This window comes from Marmota marmota, unplaced genomic scaffold (genome assembly GCF_001458135.2).
Source record: "Marmota marmota marmota unplaced genomic scaffold, marMar, whole genome shotgun sequence".
Lineage (NCBI taxonomy): Eukaryota > Metazoa > Chordata > Mammalia > Rodentia > Sciuridae > Marmota > Marmota marmota.
Window position 1 is genome coordinate 17829485 of NW_026000101.1, and position 17739 is coordinate 17847223.

The 17739-nt window shown below is 47.1% G+C and overlaps 1 protein-coding gene across 1 annotated transcript; it reads left to right on the plus strand.

The window, feature by feature from the left end:
* Positions 1-1114: 1114 nt before the first annotated feature.
* Positions 1115-7410, plus strand: LOC107147829 (protein FAM205A-like). The gene is given in 9 exon segments (XM_015492401.2): positions 1115-1494; positions 2126-2171; positions 2702-2762; positions 3348-4917; positions 4919-5347; positions 5349-5441; positions 5443-5667; positions 5669-6097; positions 6099-7410. Coding segments are annotated over 9 exon segments (4143 nt in total). The 5' UTR covers positions 1115-1350; the 3' UTR covers positions 7245-7410.
* The last annotated feature ends 10329 nt before the right edge of the window (positions 7411-17739 follow it).

The window sequence follows — 17739 nt, forward strand, 5'->3', positions numbered from 1 at the left end:
ATCCTAAAATAATTGTTGACTCTTGCTTTATATGAATTAATCATATTTTTGAAAATGTATGTGTGAGTCTCTTGAGACCAGGCAGGGAAAACACAACTACACAACTCAAATGTCTTTGTACCCTTGACACTGCCCAACGTAGGGTTGAACATACTGAAAGCTCACCATGCGTGCTGGGTGAGCTGGATGCTGTGGGGAAAGACAAAAAAAACAAATTAGCTTCTCCAAAGATTTTGAGCCTAAGGATTTCCTGGCTTGGATCACTGTCATTAAGGCAAACCTCTCAATAAAATTCAGAAGTGCTGGGTTATTAGAGGCATATTACACTATCCACAGAGGCCAAGAAGGTAATACAAATGTCTAAATAAATAGGGCATAGGAGTGATAGGACCTGGGTCTGAATGGAAGACACTTGTCCCTTAAAGATTCCAAAATCAGTTATGGACTCCAGGCAAACAATACATTCAACCATGATCAGCAAGCAGGTTGTGACACATAGATGGAAGTGACCATTAACCCATCCATCTCTGCAGGCTTTCATCTCCCTGAGCAGGGAGGATGCTATAACCTGGGCAAAAACAGCTCTAGAACACCCAGCCATGGACAGAGTTCCAGAAGCAAGCCACATTAATGTGTCTGCATGGAAGGCGATGTTTACAATCCCCCCACCCTACACACACAAACACACACACACACACACACACACACACACCCAAGGGCCTCCCTTCCTTCCTCCCACAATGTCATTTAAAGATACAGCCAACCCTGCCTTTCATCAGCCATGGTCTCCTCTCCTTGCATTTCTGATTTCTTGTCACCCATTGCCAGAAATATCAAAGCTCTCCATTTGCAAGCCATAACCACTCGCTCACCTCCCTAAACTCCTGTGCACTTCTCAGTTATATTTCCAGGCAAGTGGGGAGTTGGTGAAGTTCCTCCATCCCAGCCACTCTTCCTCCAGTCTTCCTTCCCTCCCCTGTGTCACAAAAGCACTCAGTTTTCTGAGGACAGGTGACCAAACATGTGTTGTGAAAGGAGTGAGCCGAGCCAGCAGCCTGGTGTGGGAAATGGAGAATGAAGAGAAAGTGGGAAATAGACATGTGCGTGTGGCACCTCTAGACGCAGGCTCTGCAACCTTCACAGAGGAGCAGACACCTTCTCCTACAGACTGAACCACCACATGAGCCTCCCTTGTGAAACAGGAGGGCTTTGTGATGCAGTCTGCAGCTTGTTCTGTCGTCTGTGAGGTGGACGTGACAAGGGTGAAGCACTGGGAGTCATTTGGCACTAAGCCCCTGAATGCCTAGTTGTGGAGATGGTTGGTCTCCTTATGCTAATGAAGTTTAGGCCATGTTGAGCCTTATATCTGTTCTGTGGGACACTGGATATCCCTTATATACCTATGGTTCTCTTTTCATCCTTATCCTAATTATCTGGCAAATTAGACAGAGTTACTATGGATTGAAGCGCAAACCTACAAGGAGCTGCTGCCGGGTAGGGAAACACTGTCACCACAATTGAGCTAGTTTAAGCCTCAGATAAGCTTTCAAGTTTTCAGTGTTTCTCCATATTAAATCTCCCCCCACCCCATTTTTATACCATACTTTCAGTTACCTTTGTATATTGCTTTTGTTTGGAGAACCTATTTAATTCCTCACCAGCTCTCCCTCCAATGCAATGAAAAGCCTCAAGACCCTCCCTATTTGGCTTGAGCTGAGAAACAGATGCTATAAAGTCTACCCCACTATATCTCAAGACTTCCCAATATGGGGGATTTTTCTGATTGATGAGTTTTGTAAAGCAGAAGTCCTTGGGTCATTAGAAATGCTCACCCTTTAATCTATTCCACTTTTCTTCTTGTGTCATCCCAAACTCTCTGCAGAACTTGTCATGAGGACAGGAGGATGAAGAATGCAGAATCTTGAAGTGAATCAGAAGGGTGAAGCAGAAAAGGGAAATGTTGGGGTGGAAAAAGGTGGAATATGGTAAAGGAAATGTAGGAGAGTGTATAAAATGCGATAGCTATGGAGAAAGAGAATGGGAAATATGAGTTTTTGTCTCATTTTGGACATGAAAAAGAAAATGGCATCCTAGTCTCACATTCTCATGTTTTTTTGTCTTCAAGCATCATCGAAAAGTCAGGCAAAGGAAAAAAGATGCAGCGTCAAGAGGTAAAGTCCCAAACTCTCATTTGACTCCCACTGTGGGCTAGCTTCCTATATAGTATCTGTCGCTCTACCCCTGGTACCAGGATCCAGCTGTTCTAATCTCTGAGGGCTCCAATTTCCCCCAAATTGATGACTTTCACAGAGGACTTCCATGGGTGGGAAATCTGAACATGGGAATGTTCCAAAATTCACTACCTTATGACGCTGAGAAAAATCATTGAAGAAGTAAGGCAGATGTCCTTAACTGTCATTTATTAGTTTTATGACCTTATAGGAACCGTTTCATCTCTCAGTCTTATCCATTAAATAGGCTGATGATCCCCTCTCACTCACATTGTGATTGTGAATATCATATGACATTAGGTAAGGGATATCATGTTGTAAATGGTGATTCTGTACATAAACATATCTTGGAGCACTGACCTTGAGTTTTTAGTTTCCTCTTGCTGAGTCAAAGGTCTTAAAATTGAGCTTCCTATAGGAGGCCCCTGAAACAGTCCTATACCATATAACACTGTGTCCTGGTTCCTCAGTTAGGAGACCTTCCCAAGAGGAAGCTGAGGAGCTTCAGGAGCTGCTCTCTTTCATGAAAATGTGATCTCTTGCTCTTTGCAGTCTTTCAACTCCCCATCTGCCCTATGAGTTCTTAGCTAGGCCTGGGGCAGGGATGAGGAGAGGGATAATGGCTGGTTAGGAGACATGCATGGTTGGGACTAGTTTATTGGTTGAGAAAGTTGCTATGGCAGTAAGGAGTCCAGGTATCTCAGGAGGGAAGAGGCAGTCACCTAATTCTTCTCTGTGCTAGGTTCACAGCATGTCTTACTCTCTTACATTTATACCCTTTCAAGGGCGACTCCTGGGTCTTGCTGGACTCTACTGACATTACCTCCTCTGGTCTGTCTTCAGGGAAGACAGTTCCTGGGATCCCTCATACAGGAGCCTATCATCTTATTTTCCCCTTAAAATTTCAAGAGAATAATATCCAAAGATGCTGGGTATAGCAGCAGGGTATAGCATCCCATAGTTCTCAGAATGACGAGTTCCCATAAGGACCTCATTTTCCACAGTATAGGCCCAGCTCTTGTAGGACTCAGGGATGGGGTAGCAATCCCCAGCCACACTCTTGAAAAGAGGCAGATGTCACTCCATCCTTAACGGTTGCCATGTTTTCCTTCCCAGCCAGGGATGGCTTCCTCAGAAGGAAAGTGTGCGGCAGCTTCTATGTGCGGATCCCTACTGCCAAACCTGCAATGGTGTGGCTCTGGAGATTGACCAATTGCTGGAGGGTGAGAATAACCAGATCCCCTCTACTTTACTGGGATCATCATGGGGCTCTTCTTGCCTAGAGACGTTGTCCATGTCAAGTATGTCTTCTGAGCAGAATCTGGAGCTCCATTCCCAGCACTCCAGAGATTCTTCAGTGGCATCTGTAACTCCAACACTAAGCCAACTAATAGAACACAAATGCTTAACCCAGACAGTTTCCCAGAAAAATGATGGAATCAGAATCGAAGAATACTGGGCCGATCACCTCAAGTTAGAGCAGGAATTTCAACTGGCAGATAGGCCAGTGGGCCCAGAGACTATGGCTTCTTCAAGGCTTGAGGAATCTATAGTTACAGTGAATGAGCAGGAGATTATGCAGAACAACACTTACCTTGACCAGGAGGACCAAGTTCATCACCACTTGAAGCCCAAGGTTTCTTTAGTATCACCAAATTCAGGGATCACTAACCTGGCCCATCCTATGGTCTTAGAAATGGAGTCAGTTCTCCCCGTTCACCTGCCTTTACTCAATCCTAAAACTCTGAGGTTTCTTGAGGTACATGTAAAAAAATGGATGCATTTCCAGAGGTGGGGGCTCCCCAGGCGTGTCGAAGACTCCCTCAGGCAGCTTATGCCAGACCCAACATTGTTTTACCGATCTGAAAAAAACCCACAGGTTTCTTCCATGACTTCTCAGGTTATTATTGACAAAATTAAAACCATTTCCCACCAGACATGGGGTTCATTTGTGGCAGGACAGCCCATTCAGTCTATCTGGGTTTCGGAATGGTCTGATGTAAATCCAGAACAAAGACGCCACTGTCAGCAAATTCAAAACTATAACGTACTAACCCTACCCTCTCCTGCCCTTAACGTACTAAATGACTTCTATTCACTGCATGGGGAACAGGATAATGACTCACAGTGCAATTTGCAGCAGAAATACAACCAGCTCTTCTGTGGCCTCCCTACTATGCACAGTGAGTCCCTGATTGCTACTTTCTTGGACTCTAAAAGTCTCTCCAGGAACAAGAATGTGCCCAAGTCTCCCTTGAATGGTCCTCTTCTCTTCAATGAGCTCCATCCCCTGCTGTCCAATACTCCACCTGAGTCAGCCCCAGCCTCACCCCTAGCCTCACTACCAGCCTCACCCCCAGCCTCACCCCCAACCTCCCCAAATTGGATGTCTCCCTCTGAGAACCAGGTCAGTGTCCCATTTCTGACTACAGCTGAGTGTGAAGCCTTGGAATGGCACTTGCTGCAGAGGCAACTCCAGCTTCAGTGGGACCTGCCAGCAGTCTTCCAGAGATCTCAGCATGCTCCAGGTCCCAAGCAGTATGAAACATGTGACAAAATCCAACCTTCTGAGACCATGAAGACCTCCTGTCCAGGAAAGTCCTTCTCAGTCCTCACCAGGGAACTGCTCTTCTTCCCAGAGCATGCCCGCAGGCTGCTGGAATTCCATCTCCAGAAGCAGTTGATTCCACCATCGCTGGGGCCTGCCCCCAAAGATTCAGCAGTCCATCCAGTTGCTCCTTTCCTCCACTGACCAGCAGACCCTGACCTGGAGCAGTACAGCCCTACCCAGGGTGAGCATGCCCCCGCTTGCAACCCTAGACGACAGTGAAGCTGGTGTCCTATTCTCACCCATGGTAGCCCAAATGCCCACCCCCATGCCACACTTGTTTGCCCAAGCCAAGGAAATATTGCAGAGCCACATCGACTCCAAATGTGGACAGATCCACCAGGGCCAGGTCCCTGCCTGTGTATTCAGCTCCTGGGAATGCAGAATTCCTGGAGGCCTGGCAGTGGCTCCCTTCCCTTGCATTCCACAAAGCCAGCACCCGGAACTGCAGGCAGCAAGTGAACCTGACCCTCAGCCCAAAGTTATGCCCTGGATGCCAGTGGCCCTTTGATCAGCAGCAGCAGCAGGCCTTACCAAGTGCTGACACTGAACACCCTAAGCTGCCCCGAGTCCTGTCTGATACAGCCATTGAGAAACTGGAAAACCATGCTGCGGCACAAGTATCTGGTCTTCCTGTCAGGCCTGCCTGCTCTGTACTGTGTGGCCCTCTCTAGGGCCATGGCTCCGGCAATCTGTAGTCAACCTGTAATCACAGAGATGGTGTCTGGGCCTGTGGAAATCCCAGAGGAGCCTCCAACTCCTCCACTGACTCAGATGATCTCATCTGAAGACCCCTGCAGGAGGCTTGAACCATGCTTTCAAGATGACGAATGAGACTTGGGCAGACAACACAGAGGAGTTCCAGCCTGAAGTTCGGGTAGAAGAAATGACAGAGATGGTGACTCCAAGGAGCCAGACTCTTCCTACTATCCCTTCCTCATCCAAGACACACATCCTGGCCAAACTAAATTTTCACCTGAGAAAAAAGATCATAGAGATACACCTGGGAATTTCCATAAGGATAAGGGAGAAGAGGGAACCAACTGAAGGATTCACAGAGAACAAATCCACACAGGAGTCTCTTGGGAGTCTAAGCACCCCAGAAAGCACAGTAGTCCAGGAACTGTCCATCACACCAGAGTCTCCTCCTGCCCCAGACTCAGAATGGATCCCCCTTAAAAAACAGCTGGCCACTGAGTTGAAGGCAGTACAGCACAACCTAAAGTCACTTAGTTCCAAACCAGTGCCCCATGGATCACCCCCCCCGGGCTTCCAAGATTTCACAACTCAATGCGAACATGACCCAGGCCCAGATACTTTGCGTTCAGGTGGAGGCCAGTGTGAATAACCCCATCCTGGAGGAACCCTGGATCCCTGAGCCCCCAAATCCTGACAAGATCAAGGACTCAGCCCAAGTCCTGGCACTGGCAGAAAAGAAAGAGGACCCAGGGAAACCCAAGGCAGCAGGGGACCTTGGAGAAGGGGATGCAGGGCTTGGGATCTCCTCAATCAGTGAAGAAAGACACCCTGCTGAAGATCAGAGGCCAGAAAGGATGAACAGGACATCCCGAGGCTCCTGGCGATGGAACCAGAGCTTTCTTCTTGAGGATCCCTGTCCACCTAGCCACCAGCATCACCCTCAGCTGCAGTCCCCAGAGCCACCCCCAGTAGTTCCTGGGGGGAAAGAATCTGAGCCTGACAGGCAAGACAGTCCAAGCAAGCCACATGTCATCCCTGAGCCCACAAGGAACCCTAAGAATGCCCAGCCCGTGGTGCCCTGCGTTTCCCAGGACAAGTCTTTCCTCCCCCAGAAAATTCAGGGTAAACCTCTGCAGGGCCAAACTCTGCACAGTCAGGTCTTGCAGGGGAAGGCAATGCCAGCCCATTCTCACAAGAAGCCCATCGTTCCAGAGACTGGCTTGAGAAATAAAATAAAATCCTTTCTGCACTGCATTACCCCTGAGAAGAAAGGCAAAGGGCACGTAGAGTCCATGTTCTCCAAAGCTGGGAAAGTGTCCAAAACCAGAAAAGAAAATGTTGAAAAGAGCCTCATTCCAGCCAAAAGCCCCATGGGGAGAACTAAGACAGAGAAGCCAAGTGGGCACCCCAAGGACCGTTCAGCCTCCCCTGAGAAGCCAATGGGCCTGGCCTTCTTAGATGCCAAGGCCCGTTCAGCCTCCCCTAAGAAGCCAGCAGGCCTGACCTTCTTAGATACCAAGACCCGTTCAGCCTCCCCTGAGAAGCCAGTAGGCCCAGCTGCCTTAAATGGTCCCCATTCCCCAGACAGTAAGCTCCGGCTATGCTCCCGACAGCATGGCTCTGCCTCAACCCTGGGCCATCCCCGCCACTGCCCTCGGCACTGTCCTCGAGTGGCTTGTGCCTCCCATCCAGGGAGCCTCCCCTAGCTCCCAGCCCTCAGCTCTGAAACATCGTCCTGCTCCAGAGAACTCCCAAAGCAATGAGGAAGTGTTTCGAGGCTCCCCAACCTGGGCATTCCTTGAAGAGCGCTATTTTCATTTCCATTGATGAACAGGTGTAGCAGAGCACCACCTGAAATACACTCTATATCTCCAAGCGGAGTTGTCTGTCTCTTTGTCTCCATTATACTTTGTTAAAAGGTGGCATGAAGAGGGCTAGAAAGTCCTTCCTATGTAGGAAAGGAGTTTTCAGCCACATTTCAGAAGGGACACTATTGCACTGCTCCCTATCAGGGACTTGAGTAAGGCATATTGAAGGTAAACGTTGGGCTATTCCAATAATTTACCATCCACATTTACCTCACTATTTTAGATCAAGGATAGTGGAAAGAATAATTCTGAATTGTCCTAAATTTAATTACAAAGTCCAGAGGGTGGTATGAAGAAGATAGGAGATTAATCAGTTACTAGCTGCAGATGGAATCAACAAAAGGACCATTAGTGTTGACTTAAAATCCCATCGCCACCATGTTCTGTTTACATATAAACTTTCTGAACTTCATCCCCAACCTATCCAGACAATACTTCTTAAACATTTTCCTCCTATCCCAAAACATTGCCTAATTCCCATTATTGTGCCCTTATTATCCATAGCAAATGTAGGTTACGGTGCTTTCTTTTCCCACAGTTTATTAAAAATACATTTGGTTTGAGGCTGGGAATGTGGCTCAAGCGGTAGTGCGCTCGCCTGGCAAGCGCAGGGCGCTGGGTTCAATCCTCAGCACCACAAAAAAATAAAATAAAGATGTTGTGTCCACCGAAAACTAAAAAATAAATATTAAAAAATTTTCTCTCTCTCTCTCTCTCTCTCTCTCTCTCTCTCTCACTCTCTCTTTAAAAAAAAAATATATTTGGCTCCAGTTTAGTGGACATTTTCCAACCTAGTTCTGCTGCTGGAATTTGTGAAAACTTGTCCCAGGAACTCATTCTTTATTTTTCTGGCTAGTATCTGTAATGGCTTGATAAGCCCTTTTATTTCAGAGATCTCTTGGTCTCTCTAGTGTTTTGGTTTAACTGTGTCTAGTGCATAATGATACTTATATTAGTTTCATCCAAGATCTAGACAAAGCACTACATCATGTGATGAATTCTATGAATTACGAAGCCCTGACGCAGGAGGAAGTACTCAGTTGATGAGAAGGAACTGTCACAATAAAATGACCTTAAGAAGTATCTTGTATTCAAAAATTAAATATTTAAGTACTTATTACATGTCAGGTACTACTATAAACACAACATTGGAAAAGACACAGCCCTGCCATGTGGAGCTCCTGATCTCATATCATGTGATAGACACATGACCAAATTGTTTACTCAGTATATACACTTGGAAACCAAATATTCATCTCAAACTATACAAAAATGAATTCCTGAAATCTGCTCCACACCCACCCACTCACACACATCAAACCCCTCTGATCATATTTCCCACATCAGTTAATGGCAGTTCCATATTTCCAGTTGTTCAGATCATATACAGTGGAATGTAACATCCATAACTTTTCCCCTTAACAGTCCACATCCAACCCATCAATAAATCCTTGTTGTCCCTACCTTCAAAAATGTATCCAGACTATGACTTACCACATCCTCTAGTGTATCAAAACTGAAGCAGCAGCATCCTGAGACCATACCCTAAACAGTCTATCCTCAACACAGAAACATGATGTCCCCAAAGAGAATCCTGTATTCATGAGAGAAAGAGATATAACCATAATACGAGGTTAGATCACCAAGGCAGTGAATGTAAATGAAGGAGAGATCTAAGGACTGGGTCGTGGGATACTTTTATTTTAAGTTGGAAAACATAGGAAGAACCAGTAAGAAGAAACTGAAAAGCAATAGCCCTTGAGGTAGCAGAAAAACCAAGAGTGTGGTACACTGGAAGCCAAAAGATGACATCTTTCAAAGACAAAGTGATTGACTGCACGGAAAGCCAAAGAAGACGGGGACCATCAGATCTAGCCACAAAGAGATTATGACTTTTGAAGAATAGCCTCATGTACGCGATGCAGATGAAGACATGGCTGGAGGGGACTCAAGACAGAATGGAATGAGAGCAACTGGTGACAGCAAACTTAATTCTTTCAAGAGGTTTGGTCAAAATAAGATGCATAAATATGAGGCAATAGCACCAAAAAGATATGCTCCAAAAGTTTGCACAAATTAATAATGAATGTTTATGGAAAAGATGCAATTAAGGGGGATAAATTAATGATGTAGGAGAACAAGGGAAGAGCTGCTGAAACCATGAATGAGTGGGAGAAATGAAGGAATGGGAGCAAGTCCCCAGGGTGAGGGGCCAGCTTTGGCTAAAGTACAGACACTTTGCTTATGTAAACACAAAGAACATAGTATTAATGAGAGAGCAGTTAGTGGATCAGAAGAATAAAGATTTCTTCCACAATTAATTAGAGCATAGACAAAGACCTAGAGGGGTGAATAAGAATCTAGGAAAGGACCACAAGGGTGAGAGCTATACAGAGAGTCAAAGCCCAAAAAATGGAGGTAGAGAGGGATTCTGGAAGTTACCACAGAAAATTTCAATTGGGGTTTAAGTTATTGGTCCCAGTATGAGAGCCCAAGCGGACACCAAAAAATGGTTGAAGTTTCAGATTATGTGTGTGAAGCAGGTGCTCTTGCAACACTGGAGGAACAGGAAAGACCCCAGAGAAAACACCAAATGCATCAAACCTGCACAACAGCAAGGGGCTAATAAAAAATGAAAAGGGGCATGTGGCATCCTAGTGCTCAGCAAGGGACCAGAGAGGATTGGGTGTGAGAGGAGAAAGCTGGGAAGCAGGAAGACAATAAGCTGCCCTGAGTAGATAAGATAGACCTGTATTAGCCACTTAATGTCCCTCAGAAGGTGGCACCTCTGCATTCTCCTTCCACCTACCACAGAGATGTCAAGAGCTTGAGAAAGAAAAGAAAATGCTGGACTTTCTTATCATGTGGTTTGAGGGATAGGGGATGCCCCTCATTCCTAAGGAAATCCAGAATCATTCAGCATCCTGTCAAACCAGGAGGAAGTTGTGGCAGGACTTGCTTCCTTTAATAGACCACACAGATTAGCACAATGTGTCCACTGTGACAGGATGCAGCACCCCAGATGGGAAGAAGCATGAATGAGTCCCTCCTCTGAATGGTGACTCTGTGCCTAAAAGGATGGAGGCCCAGACCCTAACTGGCCCCCAGGGAAGGAGGCACAAGGCCCAGGCCTGCTGAGCCAATACTCTGCAGGTGTTTTCCTGAAGCATCCCCAGAGATCAAAGAAGGCCTTGGGACAGGCACATCCTCCCTCCCTGGTGGGAGTACAGAGGGACACAGAGATAGGACACTAAGGGAGGCCCAGAATGAATGGAATTCACTCAGAAGGGTCACAGTGGCATCAGGTGGGAAGCCGGGTTAGTGTGCACACATCCTGGCTTAGGGTGGAGAAGGCCCTTCCCAGGGCCCCCCACAGGCTCCTACCTGCCTTATGCCCATGTTGCTGAACAAAGCCCCATAACAAAGAGCTGAAGGAAGAATTGAGCTTCAACTGAGATCCCTGGATCCTGAGTTCTCAACAAAGCCAAGATCTGAGAGAATAGGAGCAGTCTGAGATCCACACAGTATGCTGATGGAGGATGAAGCCTGCTATCTCATAACCCTAGCACAACACCACCCTTTACCTCTCCCTCAACTCAAGAGAGGAGAAATCAGAAGATGCATACATCAAGAATTTGCTACTCCAGAACTAGGGGTAGATGCTAGGAATGCACTAGTGCTTGGGAACTTTGGGGTTCACCTCTACCACATTGTGATATGGTGAATGGCCTGACCTTCTAGAACCCTTTCCTTAGGCCCTCCAGAAGTCATTTCAGAACTGTCTAGAAGGAATCTCGGGCAAGGGGCCACCAACAGAGGGAGGACAGTGGCCTCTCCACAATATCATTTCTGTTCAAGGCTGGGTCAAAACCAACAGGGAGTGTTAAAAAGGCTGCTTGGCTTTTTTGCCAGTCACTGAAGCCCAGGCAGGGAGGGCAAGAACACAGGATGAGCACAAGAATAAACCCCCTGGAGATGCTGCTTCCTGCACCATGGGGAGGCATTTGGACCTCTGCTTCTCTATCAGCCAACCAAAACTTAATACTTTGCCTTGACTCTGGAACCCATGGCTTAGGCCAGTCCTGTTATAGAAGGAAGGACAAGAATGGTTCCTGTGTCCACTGCAAGAAGAGGAGAGAAGGGGGGACAACCTTGAGTTCAATGAGGACATGAGAAATAAGCATAACACAGGCACGTAGGTGCTGGGGACACAAAGTGCCAGATCCTCACCAGGTCTAACTGGGTTTGCAGAGGACTGTGCATTCCCAAACCCACAGACAGAGAGGCCAGGACCCTGAATACTTGGTTGGGATAAAAGCATGGGGAGAAGGACTGGCCAGAGAAAGATGCTGTTTCCAGAAGGATGGGTGGGTGCTGCCAACAGGCCCCCTTCCCTTCCACGTGCCCCTCCTTCACTGTAACTTCTCTGGATCCAGGACCAGGCAAGGAGCACATTGGGGGATTTCCAGAGTGTATCACTTCCAAGGTCAGGCCCCCTACAGAGGCCACAGGGGCAGGGCCCCGGGCAGGCAGCCTGACCATGGGAATCCAGACAGCGGGAAGGGAAGCCATTGCTTGCTTGCGGTAAATAGTGCTGGCAGCTGGGGTGTGTCAGGCAAAGGGGGGGCTGGAGAGGGGCAGACAGAGAAGTGAGAAGACAGAGGAGATCATACACACACAGAGACGGAGGAGACAAAGACAGACACTCAGCCACACAGGTACATACGAGAAAAGACGCAAGGTCACCCTGGCCACTCAGAAAAATTTTCAGAGCACACACAAACATGTGTAGGAAACATACCTACATTAACCCATGAACACCCTGAGTCAGACATGCCCCAGTAGACATACGCCCCAAAACTCACACAGACTCAAAAACACGTTTGTACACATAACTGACACAGTCCCTCGCACAAACCCACAGACAAGTGCAATCCAAACCCATTCTTCAGACTCCTCCCTAAGCTTCAAGGCCACTGCTGAGCAGACCTGTCCCTCCCTCCTCTGACCTCTGGTTTCTATTTCTGTCCTATTTCTTGTCCTTTGATTCACATGCATACCACTGGGCTCAATAGCTGGGCTGTGTGCTCTTAAAGAACTGTCTCCCTCAGGAAGTGTGCCCCTTGCCCTCTTCAGCAGCCCATCCTTCACCTACAGAGGGTCCCCAATGTAATGCTGGATCCATGCCTGCAGGGTCCTGCCCAGATTTGACATGGCAGGCACGAGGGAACAACAAACCAGACACATTCAGTCTAGTTACCCTCAGGGAACCCTCAAGTACCAGGTCCTGGGTACCCAGGAAGACACTCCTGACACAGGGCATGACCAACTGTATATCTCTCCCCCACACTTTAATTAATGTGAATCACAATCCCACCCTATGCCCCTACCTCTAAATCAACTCCAACCCCATTCCCAGAGACAACTTCAAGAGAGACCATTAATACAACCCACATTAGAAAGGTAATACTACTGGGTGTTAGGTGAACATGTTTACATGGCCAAATGAGTTTGATGTAGAAAACTGTAGTGTTCCCTTTCCCCAGGATCAGGGCACTTATCTGCCCTAGCTGGATAACTGTGGGGACACTAGTTCGCCTAAGTCCCTTTCCAGTCTCTCTTAGAAGCTTAAGACTGCTCTCCATCACAAAACTGAACTCCTGGCCAATCTTAATCCCAATCCTAAATGCAAGCAGTGCCCTACTCCAACTCTAATACAATCTTAATCCAAGACACACTAGCTCTTACCAACCAGAATCACAAACCCAATCCTGAATCCCACTTCCACATCACCAGGCTCCCAGCTCTGTGCTCACCACTGTCCAACTCCAGTCTGCAACCACAACATCAGTGCTGTTCTAAGCACAAGCCTAACTCTAGCCCTAAGCCTGGGTGGTAACACATTGGGTAATGTATGTCTACACTCTGGGCACATCAATGTCACACCCATAGTAAGGGTTGTGTCATTTGTAACCTCAGGGTCTTGGTGGTTCTTTCAGGACCAACAACCCAGTCCATGGGGCATCTTGTTCCTGGAGGGCTCAGTGCTCTGCTGGGAACCCAAGAGCACCAAAGCACCCAGACCCTTTGACCCTTGTTGGATACACAGGCTCATGGGGCCCTGCCCACCCCAAATCATGTTCCAAGATTCGCCAAGTCTCTTAGCTGAAATTCCGGCCATAGGCCTCCTTGCTTGCCAAGCTGGGAGCATCTGCTGCCCTGGAAGCCCCCAGCAGGCGGGAGCAGGCTGGCCTGGGGCTGAGGGGAATGTGGCCCTCCCCAGTGTGGGAATTTCCAGACTCTTGCAACATTCACACCTAAGCTGTCTACCAAAGAAGTGGCCCAGGTGCCTGTCCTAAACAGGTAGAGGGCCTGCTGATACTGAGGCTGAGGGAGGCTCATATAAACACAGTTCCTCTCCCTACTTCCAGGGTCTCAATCTGGTAATAAGGCATATCAGTCCACACTCACTATCAGGGTAGAGCTGACATCATCCCCACGTGCCTCCCCTTTCCTTCACCCCCAGGATTTGGGGTTGGATCTGGAATATCTCCGCAAGACTCATGTATTGAAGTCTTAGTCCCCAATGCAGCAATGTTCAGAGATGACACTTTGGGGAGTGATTGGATCATGAGCTCTAGCCTCACCAGTGGATTAATAATTTGACAGCATGATTGAGAGGTGGTAGAAACTGTAGGAGATAGGATCTAGTTGAAGGCGTGGGTCCTGTGGGTGTGCCCTTGGGAACTACACTTTGTCCCTATCAACCCTCAATATCTCTCTCTCCATCCCTGCTTTGCTCTCCCTCTTTCTCTCTTGCTTCCTAGCTGCCATTAGGAGAGCAGTTTTCCTCTATCACAGCCTTCCACCTTGATATTTTTTCTCACCTCATGCTAAAGCAATGAAGCCTGCCGATCATAGACTGAAACCTCTGAAACCATGAGCCAAAATACATCTTTCCTCCCCTTAAGTCGTTTTGCTCAGGTTATTTTGCCCCAGCAGTGAAAAGGTGACTAACATCACCAGGGACCAGTCATCAAATAGTATCTGGGTTTGCTTAGGAGCTCATCAAGCCAAAACCTTCACCCTCAGGACTGGAACTCTTGGTGGACATTCACATTTCCCACGTGCAGCCATCCAAGTCTTTGTGTACCTTCCCCTATACCTACATACAGCCCTGCCTGAAGAGAAAAAGAAGCCTGGGTTCTGGGCTATAGACTCCAAACTGCCACACCCAGGATAAGGTTCATGTGGTACTTACTGTAGGGTGGGACAAGCTAGGCCAGCAGCTGCGGGCAGAGGAATGACTGGGTGAGTAGCCAAGGATCCTAGAGAGCACTCTGGGTCCCCCAAAGCCTTGGGGTCCCAGAGAAGGCTCACAACTCCTCTTATCACCTCAGTCCTCCTCCTGGGCACTGTATCTATACCTGGACTCACTTCCTGCCTCTCATGCCCCCAGGTCTTCCACAGACCAGGGAGGGACAGAGACTTGCCATCTCCTTGCTCTCAAGGCAGCTATTTTCTGCCCTGGCTTTCTGTCCAGCCAGGTTTCCACCTCCAGCAAAGTCCCTGCTGTTTGCCTCCTTTCTCTTAGGGATCTTAATTTAGGTTCTAAGCCTCAGGAGCAAGAAGGGAGGACCCAATATCTCCAGAATCAATGTCTCTCTGAGGCTGCTCTACCTCGGCAGGCTCAGGTTCAGAGGTGGAGGCTTTGGGTCTATCCTAGGAAGATCTTCCTCTGAATTTAGGAAAGATGGGTGAGTAATGGGACCTGATGGAGCTGTGGATACATCTGACACAAATATGAAGCCCCCCCATAATGGCATAAATAAAGACAAGAGGACAACGAGTTTCTTGGGTAAGAGAGACAGACAGAGATCCTGGGGTTTCAGGAAAGGATACAGCACAATCCCCTTCTTTCTTTCCTTCACTCCACTTTTTCTACATACTCAGCCAGGTTAGAAAGTCTCCTTCCTCAAGAGAGGTAGGGGAGACATCTCTCTAGCTTCCTTTTCCCCAAACCAACTCTGTTCCCTCCTACCAGCTCTGTGCCCATCTGGAGTGTGGGCTGGGAGCAGAATTGGCCCAGGTAGCTTTCTCAGCCCCACCCTCACCAAATGCTTGGACAACTTACAGATTCTTTGGCTCCGTTTTTAGATTCTATTTAAGATGGTCTAGGGTACTGACTCTGATTCTGTATTTTTAACTAGCTCCCCAGGTGATTGTGAACTGCAGCCAAATTAGGAAGCACCAATATGATTCTGTTATCATCTATTTGTCTCCCACCCTCATCTAGGCCCATGCTATCCTGACTTTTTAGAAAACTTCACACATAGGCCACTCACTACTACCTAAATTATTTCCACAAAGGCAGTTGGGGGTGGGTGGGAATGAGGAGATGGGAATTTAAAACTTGATGGTGTCAGGATCTGCCTTCAGACCAGGTAAAAGATCCAGGAAACCTTATCTCCTTGTTAACGCCCAGTCATGTTCCAGGAATGCCAGCCTCTTTCCAGCAAGGGCACTTCTGTTACAAAACCTAAGATTCATGGGCTCAATTATTTATCATTTAAGTCATTCAAATCTCATCCCCTCTCGCCTGTGAACCTAAGGTAAACCATGCCCCCTTCACATCCATTCCAAAAGTATCCCCATCTCCAACCTCTCCACATCCCATCCTCCCCCAAAGCAATACCCCTACTGTGGGTCCAATATTTTTGTCACTACTATGTCCCTGACCAACCTCTGTCCTAACTGCATCTGTCCTAGTCCTCATCCCCTCTCCAACACCGTATGGTTTCCCTGCCCCTTCATAAGCCATCCTTTCATAAAACTGTTTTTGATAAGACTGGGAATGAAGAAAAAAAAAAGACTGGTGATGAGGAACCTGCTGATAGGTTTAGTGCTCTGGACACCAGATGGGCTTTCCAGTTCTGACTTGGGGGTCACAACTCTGAGGTCTTGATTCATTTTTAAACATAGATTCTAAATTATGACCCAATATTTCTCACATAGTGTACACCCAGATAAATTCCAAGTGGATAAAAGATTTTAAATGTTGAAAACTAAACTGCAGGAGCTCGGCATGGTGGCCGAGGCTTGTGAGGCTAAGGCAGGAGGATCAAGAGTTCATAGCCAGCCTCAGCAAAAGCAAGGCACTAAGTAACTCAGTGAGACCCTGTCTCTAAATAAAATACAAAAAAAATTAGGTCTGGGGATGTGGCTCAGTGGCAGAGTGCCAAAAAATAACACTAAACTACAGGAGTGACATGATATAAAACAGCAGAGTAAGAAGCTCCAAGAATTTGTCCCTCCAGGAAAGCAACTTCAGAAGTGGAAAGAGTGATTGACATCAACCATCTCAGAATTCTGGAACCTGATTGGGCATTTGTAATAGCAGCAGGGGTACTTGATAAAGGAAGAAGCTGGTGGTCTTTAATAAGAGAGAATAATGCATGAACTTCCTCCCAGACGACACTGTGGGGATAGCATCCCACACTCCTAGAATGGCTGGCTAGAGGCAGAGAGGGCAATGGGAACCTCATCCCTACCCCAATTTGAGGCAATATATTTTAGTCAATATGGTAGTTCCCAAAGAGACAGTTCTGCCTTGTTTTCAGCCTTTTGAGGTGTAGTAATTTCCCCAACAACATATATCAGAAGATTTAAAACTACAGAAATGTTTTTATATGTGTTGCAAGGGGATGGTGAGAAACCCTTCTTAGGTCACTAACTGATCAGAAATTCAAAACAGAAACTTCAGTGACCCCTCACACCAAATAATGCACATTTTGGCCAGGCACAGTGGCACATGCCTGTAATCCCAGTGGCTTGGGAAGCTGAGACTGGAAGATCGCGAGTTCAAAGCCAGCCTCAGCAAAAGCAAGGTGCTAAGCAACTCAGTGAGACCCAGTCACTAAATAAAATACAAAATAGGACTGGGGATGTGGCTCAGTGGTGGAGTGCCCCTGAGTTCAGTCCCCAGTATTCCATGCCCCCCCAAAAAAGAATGCACATTTTGCAAAATAAGTCATGAAAAGTCACAAATGGATGGCATAGTTCTCAACTGGCAAATATCAGCAACATCTAAGGAATGGTAAAATTATATTTCCAAAGATTGTCCTACATTATAATATTCATATTGTCCAGTTCTCACCAAAACATTACAAAGAAACAAGGAAGTATGGCCCATTCACAGGTAAAAATAATTTGCCAGAAACCATCCCCAAGGAAGCTCAAACACTGGGAATAGTAAATGAAAACTTTAACTGTCTTAAATAAACTCAAATAGCTGAAGGAAACCTTAAGCAAATAACTAAAGAAAATATGGAAA